The following is a 20,000-nucleotide window of genomic DNA, read 5'->3' on the forward strand; positions in this document are numbered from 1 at the left end:
TGTGTTGATTTCAAGTACAGTTTAAGTGTGAAGAGTTTTTTAGTGGTGCTTTGTATTTTACACTTCATAAAAATCTGACTCGAAGATTTCCAAACAGCCAATATCATAACAAACTTCTTGTTTGTATGTATTGGGGCCCTCGCAACCTTCCACCGCTTTTGAAATGTCGTTACCTAGTCGAGGAGTTGTTTACATACGTACTTTCGATATTCATTTATCGGATTCTCCGTTCCAAGGTGAAATATTTCAATGAATAAACTGCATTTCACATTTTCTATTTTCTGGTATTGAACCTTTTCTTGTACTAAAATTTCAGTGAACTCTCCGACCTCACTTTCATATTAAATTAATGACATGCGGGGTTTTTACTTCCCCCAAAAGAAATCAAAATAAGCATTGATTACGGACTGAAAATAATAATCTGGTCTAAGATCACAATTCTAAAGGATGTACTACTGATAACAATATATTATTATTTCTTTCTCAAAATTCCTGAAGAATTTAACATTTAGCGATGTATTCCATTTTAGTAAAATCCAACTAGTGGTCTATTATCAATGCTGCATTCTGATTGGTTGAGCTGCTAATAGGCTATTTGTTATAGCCCACTAGTAGTGAAAGCGCCCGCCATATTTGTAATGTTTTGGCGTCAGAAAAGGATTAAAGTCTAGCTTTAACTAGTGAAAGATGTTTTGTCTCGATATTTTTTTGACCAACTAGTTGGATTTTACTAAAACAATTATTCCTCTCGCCCTCATGGCCTTAGAGTCAATAGCCCATTCGGCCTTCGGCCTCGTGGGCTATTGACTGAGAGCCCATTCGGGCTCGAGGAATAATTGTTAATTACACCATATCTAAGGGAAATTGAGGGTATACATATCGGGACAGGGAGATAATAATTTTTGTCTTACTGACAAACTAATCAATAATTATTGGGTTCCTGAAGTTAATATTGAGCTGACTTACCTAGTAAGCTTTTTATTTGTAGGAGAATTTACCCTTCTGAGATAACTGTTAGTTGAATACACTCATATAATTATGCATTGTTTTCTTCGAACTTTCGTTATCTGCCATTCTATGTTCCATCTCACACCTTTTTATGCTAATTGGAGATAGACAGATTCTGGAATACCCATTCATTTCTTTGCAAATGAATGTAGGAAGACAAATGGGTATGCTGTGAATCAGTTGAAACCGAAAAACATGATTCTTAAAGGGAGAAGGCACTTTTTTGTATTTTTGGTAGTCCCTTTTTTCTGAAACTCACTTGCTAAAATTTGTGTTTTTCCATCTACCAGAAAAAGGGTTGGATCACATTGCGGAAAATATCTTGTCCTTTTTGGATGATGAGTCCCTACGTGCAGCTGAGTTGGTCTGCAAGGAATGGAATAGAGTAATTTCTGATGGAATGCTGTGGAAAAAGCTTATTGAAAGAAGAGTCCGAACAGATCCACTGTGGAGAGGATTGTCAGAGAGAAGGGGATGGTATGATTTCTTTTAGTGCATGCACAAATCCTTTTTGTTGCAGGTTTAAAAAACATGGTTAACTACACAAATCTAGGATAAATTGTCAATCTTCAGACCTTTTTCCATTTGACTTTTCAGTACTGTGCAAATTAATTTCAAATTTGAAAGGCCAACCACAGATAACAATAATATAACATTAGTCATTTAGTTAGGTTTAAAGTCAGCAGACTATGAAAAAGAGAAGTGATTTGGTATCCACAACATAATTAAATGCTGTAGTCCTGTACAGAAGCTTTATTTTCAAAATAAGGCTAAACAACTTATTCATATAATAAATTAAGAATTTGCTATCTTCTTTTTAGCATTTTTTTTTCAAATGGAACTCAGCTGCATCTAAGCTAAGTTACCAGCAGGCTTTCCTTCTAAGAAAATTTTGAATGATATTTTTCTGTATTGACGTAACTTAATTTCCGTTATTATGATAACAATGACCACAGCATTGTAAAAGAAATATAAATTTTCTTTAAAATTTTAATTCCAAAACATTTTTTCAATGATTTTTAATACATGCTGGGTCGTGTTTTTAGAAGGCACCTGATGGCTCGCTGGTCTTGAGTAGTTATTCTAATTTTAGGTATGCTGAACCATAAAGAGTATCTGTAATTGTTAAGATGAATCTGTATGAATATTATTTGTTTATTGCTTTCTTTGATTTAGGGGACAATATTTATTCAAGGCACAAATCCCAGATCCCCCAGCCAATGCATTTTTTAGAAGTCTCTATCCCAGAATTGTTAAAGACCTTGAGGTAATCCTTGGATGGTATTTCTTTCTTAATTAATTTGTGATCAAAGAGTCTTTTAACCCTTTGACTCCCAATGTGGGCTGAACCGGCCATGCTTAGTATTTTGCTCTGTCTAATGCCAGAGTATTTTACTCATCAATGGGGAACCTGCGGGAGTCAATGGGTTAAAAAGATATTATTATTGCTGCTTGGAAAAAGCAACTTGAAATGTTGGTATACTTGCTGAACAGCCTAATTCATTGGTAACACTGAACAAGGTTTTCCCCTTACAGTGATTACATGTAATTAGGAAAATAAAAGAGCTGATTCCTAATTACAGGTCAGTGACAGTATTTTTATGAAACCGCCAGGAGAACTCAGAATGTTGAGACTGTCCTATTCCTCCATCACTTTTTAGGACAACCACCACAAAGCGATAAAGCCACAATTCTATTTCATCATTGCTGACTTGTAGCAGGACTAAATACATTAAACAAACTTCACACAAAAACAATCTTATTCACTTTGTAAGATACTGTTACAGTCCCAGTAGTCAGTTAATTCTGGTGCACGTGATGCGATGGATTTCATACCAAAGTAGGATTGAATGCTCAGCATTTGGTCATTTTTACCACTTATGTCGAGAAATGCAAAAAAAAAAAATATATATATATATATATATATCGAACATAAATTACAGGAGTTTATCCTTACTTGACGAGCAGCATTTGGGGGACACCTTGTGGCGTTAATTATTGTCCAGGGCTCCAAAGTAACAAAAAAAATCTGGTCGCAATTTTGGGACAAGATACAGAAATTTAGTCACAATTTTTAGTCGCAAATTTTAGTTGCAAAATTGTCACACAGCATTGTGTTGTCAGCAGTTTACCGAACACACATAATATGAGCCCGCAATACTTACACATGCTGAAAATGGTGAATGATTGAAGGAATGGAGTTGTGCACATACATGTAACATCGCAGCTAAATTACGCTACAATTATGCTATCTTCAGACTGAAAGAAATTCATTGTCATTTTTAAAATTATTTTTGCAAAAGTAGCAGCAAAGTGGCAACTGCTAACCCTATTGTGATAACAAGTTGCAAATTTGTGACTTCTCTTCTCTTTAGTCACTAATAATATACATGAAAAATTACTTGATTCTGATTGGCTCAGAGAAGTGCAGCTCAAGTGTAAAAAAAACACTGTGCAAAAGTGTAATACCAGTGCAAATTACACATCAAAATTTTAGATTATGATTGGCTGTTAAATAATAGGGTGTGGTCAACCAATCAAATCTTTTGTTTTGAAATCAAGCGTGCGCCCTGGATGGCACAATTAATGGCGCAAATTTTCCCTGATTGCGAGATACACGTGCGTTTCTTCTGCTTAACCATCTTGAATTTTTTAATCAGTAATCACATGATTTTTCTCTTGCAAATTGGAATAAATAAGCACTTATAAATTTTTTCAAAGACTACAAATTGCACTCGCCCTAAGGGCTCATGCGATTTTGGTTGTCTTTGAAAAAATTTACTTGTGCTTTAATATTCCAAATTGCATTCGAAATCATGTGATTACCTATACAAATGTGACTGTATTGGTCACAATTTTGAACCCTGTTGTCTGTATTCCGAGACATGAGTGATGTTGAAGTTGGAGAAAAGAGCAAGGGCATACTTCATGATGCTCATTGAAATGTGCATGTATCTAATTACAAATGTACCTTCATTTCTGGACATATCAGATTTTTACTCAACCATCTCAGGGCTATTATTTCCTTTAAATTCTTGTCATAACTTAGGGGTTTGAAAGTTAATTAAGTAAACCAAAAAGTTGTTGGATGGGGTCCCATCAACTGCAACCAGAGGTCCAGCATTTCCCCTTTTGGAAAGTTTCAACAAGTTTGAAAGATCTGTATTTGTTACGTCTTGGGTGACAGCAGTCTGGTTGCTGATTAGTTAGCTTGATTTTCCTTTTTTTTTTAAATTTATGTAACAACGGTTTCCTTTTCTTATGCAGAAAATTGACACGAATTGGCGTTGTGGCCAGCATTCACTTCATCGTATCTTCTGTCGCAGTGAGAATAGCAAAGGTGTCTACTGTTTGCAATATGATGACCAGAAAATAGTTAGTGGACTTAGAGATAACACAATAAAGGTAAGGGTAGAACTAACGTAAAGCTTTATTATTAGTTTAAGGTGGTTTTATATAGTTGACTGACTGTGCGCAACCTAGGTACTAGAAAGTGGCTGATAAACAAACATGGCTTCCCAACTTTGCAAACTCTTTTTTGTCTAAATAATGTGGATGGTATCATCTTTTCGAAATGTTTACCTAACCATAAGAAGGCTGCAAATTCTTTGTAGTCCAACAGAAGGTCAAGTTTAAAAAAAAATCATTTCCCACTGTTCTGAACAACTTCTGATTCTAGCAACCATCAATGGAGGTTCACAGCTGTCCTTGGAGTCGTGAACCCTATGGAAAACAAGCAAAAATCGCCAAAGGGGGATTCCCATATTGGAAGTGAAGAAGATACTCCTTCAAACTTTGTCCCTTTTTGCGAAGAGCTCGAAGTTGAGCTCTTGGCCAAATTCCATCGATTTCTTCACTCTGGTAACCATTAGATCTCAAGCAGAGGTACTCTCGCGCGTCCACGTGGTTGGGAATTTCACGCATGCTCAAGTGGCGATCTTGGCAAATTCCTATTCTGTGACGTATGTTGTGGGATGGAAAAAATGCGAAACTTTCACGTGAAATATATCCAGTTGTCTTCGGTGAAATTTCTTGAAATTAGTTGAAATTGCAGCATCATCCAGACCAGGCAGCAGTGGTGAACTCCAGAATACATGAGGGTCTTCATATTGGCTTTGAGGCTTCCTTAGTAGTCGAACATGCATTTCTCCTTAGAACACTCATTGGAAATTGACTGACTCATACTTGCCGTTTGAAGTGTCATCTGGTAGGGTGACTGGCCCCTCCGTTTCCTTCTCCACTCATCAGCCATTTAGGGGGTCATGCCCAAGACCATCAACTGGGCAAATGGCATCTCATCTTGGACCTCTTTTCTCCTTCAGGGCACAATGTGAATGGTGGGATCCCTAAACCTCCCTTCACAATTTAATATGTTTCAGTTGATGCTGCTATTGACAGCATCATGGCTGGTGGTTGTGAGACGCTGATTGCCAAGTTTGATGTGGCTAGCCACCCAGACAATCGTCCCCGAATTGGGATGAAGGAGCTTGGGCATTACTTTGTTGATATGGTCCTCCCATTTAATTTGGTCTGCGTTCTGTGGCATTTATTTTCTCTGCCATTGCTGACTTGGTTGGTTACAGTACTGTTATGGCGTGGACTTCCTTCACCACTTCTTGGATGACTTCTTTACCCTTGGCCTGCCATCTTCCATAGTCTGCCACTTCAACTTACTTACCTGTGTTCACCTTTGTGAAAGGCTACGCCTCCCTCTTCATCCTGAGGGACCTGCTACTCACTTAGCCATCCTTGCGGCTGATCTTGACTCTGATATGCTTCAGGCTCGCCTGCCAGCAGATAAGAGAATTGGTGCGCTGCTTGAGGAGTGGTTCACCAGGTGTTTTTGTAAGAGGTGCCATTTATCCTTGCTGGCTATATCCCATTCATTTGCATTTACTGCGTCATCTGTTCGCGGCAAGGCCAATCGCATTGCTCATTCCCTCTCACGCCTTCAACTTCAGTGTTTTTGATGCCTGGCGCCACATGCCGATTCCTGAGTTGCTCTTGGTCGCTATTCAGAGGACTTGACTCAGAGGTGTCAGTTTCTCTTCACTGATGGACTCGCACCTTGTGTTTATTTTTCTGCTCAATGTCGCTTTTTGGACTTTTACCACCAGGATGGTTGCCTTAGCAGGGATGGCTCCTTCTCTCCTGTCTTGTATCCACATGACTGTTGACGACCTGCAAGGGGACTCGCTTCTGAACCCTACCTGTTTTTAAGTTCATATTAAGAGTTCTAAGACAGATCCTTTTCGCATGGCTGTGACATATAAGTGGGATGTGGCAAGGGCTCAGTGTGTCCCACCCATGCCTTGGGCAACTTTCTGACTCTGTGTGGCTCTACTGTGGGACTGCTATTTACGTTTAGCGATGGTCGTCCTCTTACATGACAACAGTTACAAGTCTTCCACGGTTCAGTCTATCTTCCATGCAGCCGGTTCCTCTAGTTCCTATTCTGGCCATAGCTTCCAAATTGGGGTGACGACTATAGCTGCTGTACAGGGAGTTCCTGATTATCTGATCTAGACCCTAGGCTGGCAGTGTTGTGACGCCTATCAGCTATACATTTGCACTCCAGCTAGCTCCTTCGTTGGCGTGTCCAGCCAGCTGGTGGGTAGCAGGTATTTCTCTGTCCTCCAGGTTTGTCTGGGTTTGGGTGCCTCTTGGGCCCTTGGGGGCTGTGGCTCCAGAGTCCAGAGCCCCCCAAGCCCCCTTCCCTGTTCTGGTTTAAGGTCTCCCTCTGGGATTTCATTTTACGTCCACTGGTTCTCTGGCCTCTGTGTGATGGGTGCTATTGTGGAGGGCTTGGCTCAGGGGGGCTCATGGCTGGGTTGTGGGTTGGTAGCCCAGTGGGTGTTCTTCTGCCTTTGGGTGTGAGTTCGGTAGCCCCCTGGTCCCTGGTCCACCCAACCTCCACTTGCAATACGGGCATTAGCGATTGAATGGTTAAGTTGTTTGAATCACTGTTTTATACAATGTATTGTATTCATTGTCTTAATGATTTTGTTTTAGATATGGGACAAAAACAATTTAGAATGCATCAAAGTACTAACTGGCCACACTGGGTCTGTTCTTTGTCTTCAATATGATGAGAATGTGACTGTGACTGGCTCTAGTGATTCCACTGTCAGGTAAAGGCAAGCTGCTAGCTAATAATCATTTGTTTTAATAATTTGAGCTTCATTATTCCCAAGGTAATGTTGACAGTAAAGATATTCAAGTTGATCTAAAAACAGATCCGGACAGTCAAGATTCATGAAGTTGCTTTGGAGGGAATGGCAAAGAAATTTTTGTGTAAACACTAAGATGTGATATATGGGCAGAGATTTCACAACTGGTGGTATTTTTAAGTATTGTTTCATGGGACTCTCTTTGTTGTAGGCATCATGGTTGCTTATGTGCCCCTAACCTAAGTTTTTCTTTTGGCAATTGTTTTCAAAGATAAGCAACACAAATTTGTATGTAAATGTTGTATGTAAATGTTTGGCATTCCCCTAGTGTTTCCTGCTTTTCGGCTTTCCCTGTTAGGTTAATTACTTCGGTCCGGTACTGTATGTCAAGGTGATAAAATTGGCAGTCTTTTGTCCCAGGGTGGAGCTAGGGAGAAGATCAATGGGTCTATCCTTGAGGTGATGGACCTAGTGCTTTCAAACTGTGTTCCAGTTTTGAAAGTATGCTGGCATCGCAAAACTTTTATCCTTGCCCTTCACTAGCTCAGCTAAGAGACAAAACAATGACTTCTCGTTTTGTTAAGATTTCTCAAGTAACATATTGTGTTGTTAGCTGGTGTAAAAAGTGAAAAAGGGCAATTTGTGTTTTCTCTAGGTCAAATAGATTTATCTTGGCAAAAGGACTCGAAATTGCGACCAATACTTTGAAGTCATTTATACCAAGAGCGACAAGATTAATTCAAAGATATTTAAACCTACATGTATTAAGTGTACATTTATAATCTTCATGCATTCGTTTTATGATAATTATATGCTAATTTTACATTAAGTCTACTGTATATTTTTCCAAAGGTTGATAAATGAAGCTATTATTATTATTATTATTATTATTATTATTATTAATTTAGCTGCAATGGCCATTCCCTCAATCATTCCCCATTTTCAGTGGTTTCTTTCACACAAGTATTGTGAGCTCAAATTTGGTTTTGTTTAATAAACTGCTGACAACACAACATAGCGCAATGACTTTCTGACTAAAATTTGCAAATTTGCCAATAAATTTGTATCCTGTCACAAAAATTTAATTGTGACTGGAGTTTTTTTAATTTCGAGCTCTGCTCATGCAGTGTTTTTTTTTTTGGTAAGATTCTGACATTTTTTTCCTATTATAGGGTATGGAATGTTCACACTGGTGAAATGTTAAACACTTTAATCCATCATTGTGAGGCTGTCCTTCATCTGAGGTTCCAGGAAGGCATGATGGTGACGTGTTCAAAGGTGAAAAGCACAATTGCTGCATTAATAGTACTATTCCTCTCAATGTTGTATTCGATTTAGGCCTTCCTCTTTTCAGATTTATCAGCAGACTTAGAGTACCATGATCAGAAACCCTTATGGGTTTGTGGTACCATTTTATAACCTAAAATTTTTGTATGACCATGGCAAGTTTAAAGTTTGAAATCAGTTATTTCCAACATGTAAGTACTAAGGTTTACTATTGGGAAACCCCTGCCCAGTGAGTAGAGACATTTCCACCTCTATTGTGGTGCATGCTGGGATAGTTGCAATGGCAAAAGACCCACGCAGAAGAATGTTTCCTTCATTTTTTTTTATTTTGTGGGAGGATGTTTGACAAAGGGTTCCTTGCATGTCAAGAGCAAAATTTTGCAGAGGGAGAAACTGATTTTTGCCACATACATGTACTTTTATGAAACAGGATCCAAACAATCAGGCCCGGGTTGTTCGAAGCATGATTAGTGCTAAACAGCGTTAAATACATGTACCATGAAACCCTATAAGTTCTGATACTTGATAACCAATGGTTAGCGCTAACCGCGCTTCGATCAACCGGCCCCAGTTCGTTATTTGCTTCTTATATTATTTTCACCAATTTTGCAAATTTGTTGTTTGACACTGAATGATTTCTTCTGAAGAATAAGTCAATTTTTTACAGTCTATGCGATGGTCAAGAAACCATGTTGTGATATTACTTACATGTAATTAAATAATAACTTGATTGACATACATGATTGTAACTGTTGTAATGCCTTTAAATTTGCAATGATCAGTAGATGAATGTTTCAATCAGTTTCAGTGTTACGGCTGAAAATAGCACAGCAAAGGGCTGTTCAAAATTCGATTGGGAACCTTGTACAATTATAACATTAAACAATAGGTGGCATCATCCTTAATAAATAACCCATACAGTCCCTACATGGCATACAACTTTTTCTGGCATTGTGGTGTTTGCTATTCAGGGCTGTTATAAGCAGCTGCCAGCAAGTGGTTCTTTTCAGCCACCTGTTACAGTCAGGACAACAGGTCATGCAAAGTTAACACAAGTACATGTACTATTCAACACTTTGAAACAGTTTATTGTTTGCTACTTTTCTCGCGTAGCCAACATATTCATCTATATGGCAGTGACACCACTAATTTTTAGCACATTCACAGAAAACTAATTTATAAAATGCTAAGTTATGTTTTCTTTCTTGATGATGTTCAAAGGACCGATCTATAGCTGTGTGGGACATGCAATCCCCAACAGACATCAATCTGAGGAGAGTTCTGGTGGGACATAGAGCTGCTGTTAATGTGGTAGACTTTGATGAAAAATACATTGTATCAGCATCAGGAGACAGAACAATTAAGGTAATTGAACTGCCTTTGTTGTGGCGACAGAACCTTTTTTGTGCTAAGGTACAGTCTTCGTTGTCCAAGACAAGTGGTAGTCTCCCTTTCCACTTAGCGTCGTACAAATTTTATGGTATTCCAAGTGAGCACTCTAGGAAAGGCAAAGGGAGATTAGGCCAATGCCAACTGCCCTATGGTCTTGACTTTAGGAGTCTTAGTCAACTGTTGGCATCACACTCATTGAACCTCATCAGGAAAGAAAGACCCTAAACCTCTACCATCATTATTGATACTTAACAGGCAATGCAACCAGAATAAGTTAAGAGAGTCAACTTTATTGAAGTATCCTAGCCGTCACAATGCTGCTTTGCAGATATTATTTTTCGAGTTGCTGATGGATCTGTAGTAATCTTGAACTTAGATGAAAATTATCGTTAAGTTATCATTGCCATGTGTATTCTGCGGTTATGATGCTTCACCTCAAAAGGGCTGTTGAAAATGTTAAGCAAGTAAGATTATCTTATTTGCCATTACTATATATATGTAAATTTACAGTTATTGCAAATCAACTGTCATACTCTTTGCAGGCAAAGGTTGTGTTCCATAGCGATAACTAATTTCACATACTCCATTTTTAAAACGAAGTTCAGGGGTAGACGCTCAACCTGGTTGAACTGTAGAACAATGGAATGTTCAAATTGTTTTCAGCAGCATTTATAGAAGAAATTTGATAGAAAATCGAGCAATTTCAGTTTTTAGTGGACAAAAATCTGGTACTAGAATAATTTCAAGTATTTTACGTGTACAGTCCTTTTTACATTTTCTAAAGCTAAAGATATGAATGATGGCCTGAAATAACACCGAAAACAATTTCCCATGGGAACGAGGAAAATTAAATTTTGAAGTTCAGAGAAACTGTGCAAACACAGGTAAAATTTCATCATCAGTTTCATTTCACCAGTACTTTCAAGTCTTTCTTACGAAGTTGAACAGTTGTTTTTGATGTTTGGTGTGGCTAGAAATGAGTTTTTTTTTTTAGATATTTAATTAAAAGAGTCGTACAGAAGCTGTACTAGGTTTTTGTTCACTTGTTACTCGATGTATCCATCCAGCAAGCCCACATTAATGCTCCAGTGGCTGGCAATCCTTGTCAGGCACTTATTACGCTGGAGAACAGGAGAAAGTGGGAGGGGAGTGGCAAGGAAGAGCAAGCCAACTCAACACAAAGGGCATAAAATTACAAGTGAAATCTTTAATGAAAATATTATTGCTATCATTTAACTGAAGAACCATGCGACAACGTGCAAGGCCAAGCACTACTTACCGATATCAACCACTGATGAACAAATTTAGGGTATTTGCTCTTTGTTGTTAACTTTATTAAATTGCATTATTTTAACAGAATTTTGCTTGTCATTCTCAGGTCTGGAGCACATCAACATGTGAGTTTATCAGAACGCTGAATGGACACAAGCGTGGAATAGCTTGTTTACAGTACCGGGACCGTTTGGTTGTTAGTGGATCTTCAGATAATACCATAAGGTGATTGAGCTGATAAAACTTAAATCTACTGTAATAAACCCATTGATTCCTGGGGGCTCCCCATTGACGAGTAAAATAATCTGGCTGGTTTAGGCGTCAAAGGGTTAATGCTTAATTTACAATTTAGTATAAATACACAGGTGATTGTACAAAATCGCGCGCTCTCATTGGCTCGATAATCACCTCGACAGACAAAATGGCTGCCAGTAGTCGTTTTGCCACTCTAAGTGAAGATGATTTTCGCATTGAAATGTTTTTTTTTTCTCTTTTTTGAAATAATCACCTGTGTATATATACTAAAACAATAATATTATTATTCGCCTCAGGTTCAGTGATTATCAGTGAATATTCACCGATAATCACTTCGCCTTCGGCAAATAATATTGTTAAGTACAGCCTGTGCATAAGGAGTTTCTTGCCATTGATAAACCTACAGATACTTTCTAAAGAAGAATGATAACTTAACATTTTTCTCTAATATGAAATACACTTGATTTGTTCACAAGAGTGTTAATTTAAACTGTTTCATTCTGACTAATATGATCTTCAGTCTAACTCTGATATGCCATTTCAAGAACGTATACTGTACTTGGTGTGGGAATTGTTGGATATACATGTAATATGAAACAAGATATGCAGCTTCTGCTTATGCTATTGTTTTAGTAATTATAATATTTATATGTATGCAAACATTTCAGCATGTTGATTAGCTGAGTGAATGTCAGTAATCCCAAACAGAGTGCAGAAAGTGAAGTTAGTGCAGATACATGTAGTTGAAATTAGTGCCTTAAAGGTGAAATTTTTGCATATGGTATTAACTAATCACATGGTTTTTCTCATGCAATTTGGAGTAAATAAGCACTTGCAAATTCTTTCGAAGACTTGAGTAATTTTGTTCCTCTTTGGAAAAAAATTAACTTGTGCTTATTTATTCCAAATTGCACTCGAAATCATGATATTATCTATATAAGAAAAAAAAATCATCATTGACCATAATTTTTTAATACAGATTGTGGGACATTGAGTGTGGAGCTTGTCTTAGAGTGCTTGAAGGACATGAAGAATTAGTCAGGTACTGTAATATGGCAACAGTTTCTATCACGCTTTAATCAATAAAGGTGTAGTGGTACAGGACAAAATAAAATACAGTGTGATTAAGCAATGTTTTGATATCGTGGATGCCTTAGAAAGAACTTTATACACAGAGAACAGGATTTAACCAGTAACATAGAAATTGCACTTTATTGCGTATTTAATTAAACCATCAATTTGATACCCTGGCTGTTTGAAAAAGATCTTTTCTCATATTACACTCATTATTGTTTGTACAAATACATCAATATGCTTGTTCCATTCTACTGGTTTGGTCTCCGTGAATTCGTTTGTTCCATTGCAACCTGGAATGATCTGCAAAAAAACAAAAACAGTGACAATTATTGCCTCTTAACTACATTCTTGGGTACTAAAATGTGATATGAATTTTTGCCGCACCCCTGTGCAATGTTGGAAGTACAGTGTACCAACCCAGCCAAATTTGCACAACTTTGAATGTTGATTCCTGTGAAAGGGAACAATCTTTCAACACTTGCGAGGAAAGCTGTAGCTGCATCATGCAATTAGCTAGCTGGCTTTGGAGGCTTTGAAACAAACTTATGTTGTTTTTTTTTCTTTGGCTTTTAGATGTATTCGTTTTGACAACAAGCGAATAGTTAGTGGAGCTTATGATGGGTAAGTGAACTGCAAAGACTCTCCAGCATACCTATTAAGTAAAAGACTGTTGACATGGTACATTGTACACTGTAATTTGTGGTTGTTTCAGCCAGTGAATGAATGTTACATTTGTACATCAGGAAGCTGCACATTGCTTAGTTTATTGATAATATTTTTTGACAGGAAAATCAAAGTTTGGGATCTTCAAGCAGCATTAGATCCAAGAGCTCCATCAGGGACGCTGTGTCTCAGAACACTTGTGGTATGTGAGCATTTCTCATCTCTAACCCTATTTTATCATTTTAAAAGAGTTAACGTGAATTACTGGGGGAAAAAAGTGGGTGCTGTGGATGCCGCAGTGCAGCAAATAATGGCCGGACAATTTGTCTGGTCATTTACGCTGGTACAGAAAAAATTTAGAGTTTCAAGTTTTAAATAAATTATTTAAAGGTTCAATATTATTGGCGTTTGTGAAAAAGGAGGGGAAAACATGGATTCTAAACTACCAGACCAAGAACTTTTAATAGATGATTCGTAGTAGTAATAGAATTTCCGGCTGTCGTTGCACCTTTTTGCTTTGTAATTCACCAAGTCGTCACAGCAAATTAGCGGGTCTTACATATGTGTACCGCTCATGGGGTGTGAATTACTTTATTATTAGTCTGTGTGGGTTTTGTAAACATGATGTGAGAAGGACAACAAAACCTCTTAGTGTCAGTAAAAGGGTAATGGCACCCTTTGCCTTCAAAATTTAAGTGTGAAAATAACAATAACAAGAAAGCAAGTTTACTTTCATTTTGTTGTCGACATTCTGTGTGAATCACTTAAGCTATTAATACCGCGATTAAATAAAAACATTCCATTTTCCAGGGAAACACACCTTTTTAGCAGTAAATTCACACATGAAAACATGTAAACTTCTGGCCTAAATGTATATGTGATTCATCTCAAACGATTGACCTCAGATTTCATTGTGTTACGTGTCGCCCAAGATGCGTGGGTCAAACCGTACTGAAGCAAAAATGCAGTAAGTTTAGATTAAAAAGGCTGAAAGGGAAGAAATCAATCATCACTTCTGGCACGCCTCGAATAAAAGCTTGGTTACCAAGAAGCTTTTCAGTGATGGTATTGTAGATAAGAATTGGATCTACGGCCGTCATACTTCGCAAGGATTAGGTAATGTTTTCCCCATGGAGTATAGACTTGAAGTTGACAAACAGTAGCAAAATGAGGCTGCCGTTCTAGTATTCGAAATGGAAAAAAGAGAATTGTCTGTTAGTATCATTTCCCTGGTCCCTTTTAATAGGGTTTTGCTAAAAGCAGGCCCGCGGCCCAGCGGCCCGCCGCCCACGGCCCACCACGGCCCAGCGGCCCAGCGGCCCGAAGGCCCAGCGGCCTGCGGCCCACGGCCCGGGACGGCCCGGCGGCCCGGAGGCCCGGTGGCCCGGAGACCCACACAGTTTTGTTGTCCAGCGGTAAATCCACGCGCATGCACAGCTTTGCATCGGGTTTGGGCGCACAAATGAAAGACGGTGAGTTTGAATTCGTTTACCATTTTAATAATCATTTCAATCCTTTTCGATCCTTTCTTTCGTTGCATGTTGCTAAGTGAAAAACGTTGTCATTCTCTGTTGTTTTCGTCTGTTTACAACAACAAACAGAAACAAGGATTCAAATGATTAAAATGGTAAACGAATAGGCCATTTCCGAGTTCGTATCCGCCTCCTCTTCAAAGCGAGTCTGAGTGCAAAGTTTTTGTGATGGTAATTAGTTATTCTACTTTACATATGAATGAAAACTAATTTTCATAAGAAAAACTTCGCACTTAGACTCGTCTTGAAGAGGAGGCAGACATGAACTCGGAAATGGCCTATTCAACCTCACCGTCGTCCATTTTGCACGCCCAACACCCGATGCAGATCTGTGCATGCGCGTGGATTTACGCTGGACAAAAAAACTGTGGAAAATCAGGACTCGGCTACCGGGCCACCGGGCCGCCGGGCCGCCGGGCCGTCGCGGGCCGTGGGCCGTGGGCCGCTGGGCCTTCGGGCCGCCGGGCCGCTGGGCCGTGGCGGGCCGTGGGCCGTGGGCCGCTGGGCCGCGGGCCTGCTTTTAGCAAAACCCCTTTTAATAAGATATAGCAGTGAAACATTTTAAGATTTACCCTTATTCATAAAATTCCGTGCTCAAATTGTGTCAAATCAGCGGACGATTCTACTTGTGTTACTTGCTGTAAATGCATATCAGTTAGCTTGTATTATGATGAAAATCAACTAGATTGCAAGCCTCAGTCAATTTCATCAACTTCAAAACTAGCCGTATACATGTACATGTATAAGACATAGAACTGAAGCAATAGTAGTACGCACAAAATTAATGTGATACTGATTTTGCTGTACCATGCGTTCCACTTGCACTGAGATCGATGCTCATGTACAATAAATGGTTTGAAAATATTCTTGTTTCATATTAATTTAAACATCATGTGAAGGAGGGAGGGGGGACTTTTATAGCGATAAGACATAATCAATGTTTGTCTGGCCAAAAATGGGATATGTCCAAGCAAAAGTAGGTTTGACCAGACAATTTGACGGGCGTCAGCCAGGATATTATTTGCAGCTCTGGGATGCATATGTACTTCTTCATCAGGAAGAATATTAGAGCCTTTCTAAAATGCTTAAGTCAAGGGAGTTTTTAAAGGATTATTCTTCACGACATTAACATATTATATAACAGTGCTCAATGTTGTGATCACTGGGGTCTCCAATTTTGTAACCGGATTTTATTCACTGGTGACTAACTTTTCACACTTAATCACCAGCCTGGCTACTAAGATATTTTGTTATATGATCATTTAATTTTTTAATTCATCAAATGAGTGCAATGAATGTCCAATAGCGGACTATACTTCTAGGTTAAACGCACATGGCCATTGAAAGCCGGGTTAACATGTCCTTTGAAATCTACATTTCATTAACTTCGTTCCAAAAGTGACGTCCAAGATTTTCCTAAAACTCTTAATTTTATTTGGAACATAATAGATTTGAATATTAAAAGAAAAAGTCTTTGTAACTTCAAAATAATTATGTAAACAAGCTAAATGCAATGACCACGTACTTGCGTGTACACTGCTATGCCTCATCACATGTTTATTCGGCATGAAAATTGGTTTCCAGCTTACCTATGTACTGTAATACTTTTTCCATTAAAAAAGTTCTGTAATTCTCAAAAATAATGAGAAAAAAAAATAAAATTGTAGTTCATAATGAATCGTGTTAACTTAGTAACACTTTCAAAAAATGTGCCACTGTCACGAATGTCGCAAATTTGAACAAGAGAATAAAAAAATTAACAGGCGACGTTTCGGTGTCATCGTGACACCATTCTCAAGGTACAATGAATGATGTGGAGATTTAAGGCTGGTTTTCACTGGGGACGGAGTCGGAGTCCGGAGTTGTAATCGGAAGCGCAAAGCACCATGATCGGAGTTGGAAGCAGAATACCAATTCCACTTATGACATTGCTTATGATCCAGTGAAAACTGCATTGTTGGAGTCGGAAGCAGAAATGGAAGAATAAACCAATCACAAATGCTCGATTCCAAGCATTGTGGTTGGTTCTTCCGCTTTTTCTTCTGACTCCGACAATGTAATTTCCACTGAATCAGAAGTGACGGAGTCATAAGTGGAGTCAGAAGAAAACGGGGATGTTCTGATTCTTCTGACTCTTATGCCGTCTAGCTTATGGCTCCATTTATGGCTCCAATCTTTGATTTTCACCAGGTCATAAGCACCCTTACGACTCCGACTATGACTCCGAATCCGTCACTAGTGAAAACCAGTGTTAGCGTTCTTTAGCATTGGCATAGGAAAAAAGGCTCACAAGTTTTCAAACAAGAGAATATCTTTGCGCCAGTTGAGTCTATTTGCATGTTAAGAGAAAGGTTTGTGAATTAAAAGCATTTCCAGGGATCGAGAGTATATTTAAAATGGGGATGTAATTACGATATCTGGAACAGTTGACTCTGTGACAATCGAATTTGCTTGTAATGTTATGATTGATGTACATTAACTTTTTATCCAATTATTTCTTTTCAAGTCAAATTATCCAACATTTAAAATTTGCAACTTTTCTTAACTATCTCTGGTTGTCAAGGCGGCTTTACTCGCTCTGATTTTCAGTTCGGCCTTGCTTGCATTTTACCTTTTGTTGAAATTTGTAAGGCCCAAAGGGCCAAAAATGTTTTGGCTGCCGACCAAATCTGAAAACTTAAGGCCAGCTAGCTCCTAGGTTTTTTTCCTGAAAGTCAAGCACTGTATGTAGAATGTGTAACTTTAAACAGTCCATAAAAGAGTGTTAGACAACTGCAACAACAAAGTTTGAGAAACATTTTTTCATTAATAAGGGTCTCCCTTATTTTTTAAAATCCAATCTACCAGTATTTTAAGGGTTCAATTGTTTGGAAAAAAATATTTATCTGGAGGGAGTCTTGAAAGGAACATTAAATAAAATTATTGATGATGATGGCGACTCCCTTCATTAGAGGCTAGAGAATGATCTGATTGATTTGAGTCTCTAAATTCTTCTTCCTTAAATAGAAAATGTCCAAGTGGAACTCTTCTTAACCTGCAAGCAGGCTCCTCTGTTGAAAATGGCGTGCTGTGGAAATGAGGGGCTTGGTGACAGGGTGCCATTTTCAACGGAACAGTCCGCTTGCAGGCTGTTTACACTCTTCTAACCATTAATCTCTAAATTCTTTCATGTCCATGTTCCATTGCAGTTTGTTTGTCTTGTCCATTTTAAATTTTTCCTACATTAGTCAATTCATTCCTACAACAATGGCATCACTAACAGCATTTTGTGTCTCTATTCCACAGGAACATCAAGGCCGAGTTTTCAGATTGCAGTTTGATGATTTCCAAATAGTGAGCAGTTCGCACGATGACACCATTCTTATATGGGATTTCCTCAATTCCGATCAAGTTCCAAATGGCAAAAGGGCAAGTGCTGTCCTGCCATCTTGATCATAGCTCTCTTTCAATATTTTGTCATTTAATGTTGTTTGTCTTTTGTACAAAAAATCCAGGAACTCCTGGCAAAAATAGTTGTAAATACTGTTGTCTGGTGTAATTACATGTAATACAAGAAGAGTCGTTTAAGAAGATTAGGATAAAGTTTCTCCCAAAGGGTGGTCTTGGGTTAAGTTAATGACTTAGGAGTCATTGATATGAGTCCTTCAAAGCTAGTGCATGCATAGGAGCCTTCAAAATTATAAGGGATTAGACTGGGTCTTGGCAAGGCAGTGCAAATAAGTTGTTAGTGCGAAAAGTAGTATAATGATAATATTATTACAATAAGCAAAGAGTGTTGCTTCATTTTGCCATTGTCAAAGCTTGAAAAAGTTTGATAACGTTTCATAAATTAATTATGTTTAGTTATCTTTATTGCTTACAATTTGAGAACTGCAAATTATGTTTTACAAAAAAACTGTCACAAAATCTGACAAATATTGTCATGAAATAAACCAAATTAGCATCAAGGACGTTGTCTTGTTCCACTTCAAGTTTTATTACTTAAAAAAAGGTTCTCACTTATAATCATTTATTATGCAGAAAACAGTACTTAATAAATTCTCAAGATGTTGAAAACAATAATAATAATTTTTATTCTATCAAATCATTGAAAAATTGTTGTCCAAGATGAGTTAACTGAAAAACACTGGTTAAAATCAACTCAACAAAGATTGTTCATGATCTGGTAAGGAGATGCTGCTGTTCTTGTGTTTAATTGAAATCTTTACACAGCATTATTGACTTTGACACCTTTGAATCTCGCATTGAGCATAATATAAGTGTGTGGTTATGTGAAATTAAAAGTGACCTAAACACTTGAACTAAAATTAGTTTCAAATAGTATCATTAATATCAATTCAGGAGTGAATGGCTCAATCAAAAAATTCAAGCAAATGAACATCACTACTTTCCCTCTTTTCTTCCTCTTTTGATAATTTGACAATATTAAAGAAGCCAGAAGTTAGCGAACCACGGCTTTGGCAAAAATACATGTCACACAGTAGCCAAGTCAGAAGAAATAATATTAATTTGATTCAGTTTCACCTAGTTTCTTTCCCTGTTGAACTAGGTAAATACGAACCAAGTTTAATTTGGCAATTTGAATGACTTGATCCCTTTTAAGAATAAATTATGAATGGCTATAGGATGAGTACTCAATAAAATTTGAATCTACCGACCGGTACTTTAGCTTTATTGTTTGCATTGTTGTGAGCTGATGGTTTTGTTTTCTGGTGAGAGAGCAACAGTTTATCTTCTGAAATGTTCTCGATGGCCTGGCTGAGATTTTCTCTGCTCTTTGTGAAGGATCTTTGTTCCTTTTATAAACTTGTACATAATTTGCGTGGAATGGTTTGTAATTTATATGCATGTTTGTCGGATTACTGTATTATTAAAATTAGGATATTGTTCAAAATTTTCAAGTCTGTTGATTGTAAACGGAGCTACCGGGTGGGATGGTGTGTTTGTGTTAAGCGTGGTTCCCAGTCTTTTGCCCTCTTTCTTCAATGATAATAATATTGAAAGTATGTAAATTGTGTTAATGAGTATTCAATTTAAAAAAATGATGTAACTTCCTGGTAAGTCTTTCATGACAACCTGATTGAAGAAAGGGGAAGTCTTTTCTTGAGATAAAGTACAATTAGCAAGGGATCAGATTTGTCCACCAGACTCCTTCACATTTGATTGACCTGGAAAAAAAGACAAGCCCTTGCTCCACTCTGACTTTGACTTTTTGTGAATGCTTCATTCTTTTGATAGAAAATGAACAATAGGTAAAAAAAACCAGTTTATTTCAGATTTTGGAATTTGATTGCAAATTTATGGCTGTCCATCAAGGGTGACAGATAGCTGGATGGAAGCATTG

At 37.9% G+C, this 20,000-nt stretch overlaps 1 protein-coding gene across 1 annotated transcript in view; it reads left to right on the plus strand.

The window, feature by feature from the left end:
- LOC138006810 (F-box/WD repeat-containing protein 1A-like) overlaps positions 1 to 19,312 on the plus strand; it is a 20,023-nt gene extending 711 nt beyond the window's left edge. Inside the window, exons 3-13 of the mRNA XM_068853388.1 lie at positions 1,299 to 1,485; positions 2,185 to 2,275; positions 4,276 to 4,413; positions 7,021 to 7,139; positions 8,351 to 8,456; positions 9,687 to 9,830; positions 11,236 to 11,354; positions 12,364 to 12,426; positions 13,035 to 13,082; positions 13,248 to 13,326; positions 17,942 to 19,312. Coding sequence (XP_068709489.1) covers positions 1,299 to 1,485; positions 2,185 to 2,275; positions 4,276 to 4,413; positions 7,021 to 7,139; positions 8,351 to 8,456; positions 9,687 to 9,830; positions 11,236 to 11,354; positions 12,364 to 12,426; positions 13,035 to 13,082; positions 13,248 to 13,326; positions 17,942 to 18,088 — 1,241 coding nt within the window. The 3' untranslated portion in view covers positions 18,089 to 19,312. The remainder of the gene's footprint in view (positions 1 to 1,298; positions 1,486 to 2,184; positions 2,276 to 4,275; positions 4,414 to 7,020; positions 7,140 to 8,350; positions 8,457 to 9,686; positions 9,831 to 11,235; positions 11,355 to 12,363; positions 12,427 to 13,034; positions 13,083 to 13,247; positions 13,327 to 17,941) is intronic.
- Positions 19,313 to 20,000: the final 688 nt, after the last annotated feature.

The sequence above is a fragment of the Montipora foliosa genome, chromosome 6, assembly GCF_036669935.1.
Source record: "Montipora foliosa isolate CH-2021 chromosome 6, ASM3666993v2, whole genome shotgun sequence".
NCBI lineage: Eukaryota > Metazoa > Cnidaria > Anthozoa > Scleractinia > Acroporidae > Montipora > Montipora foliosa.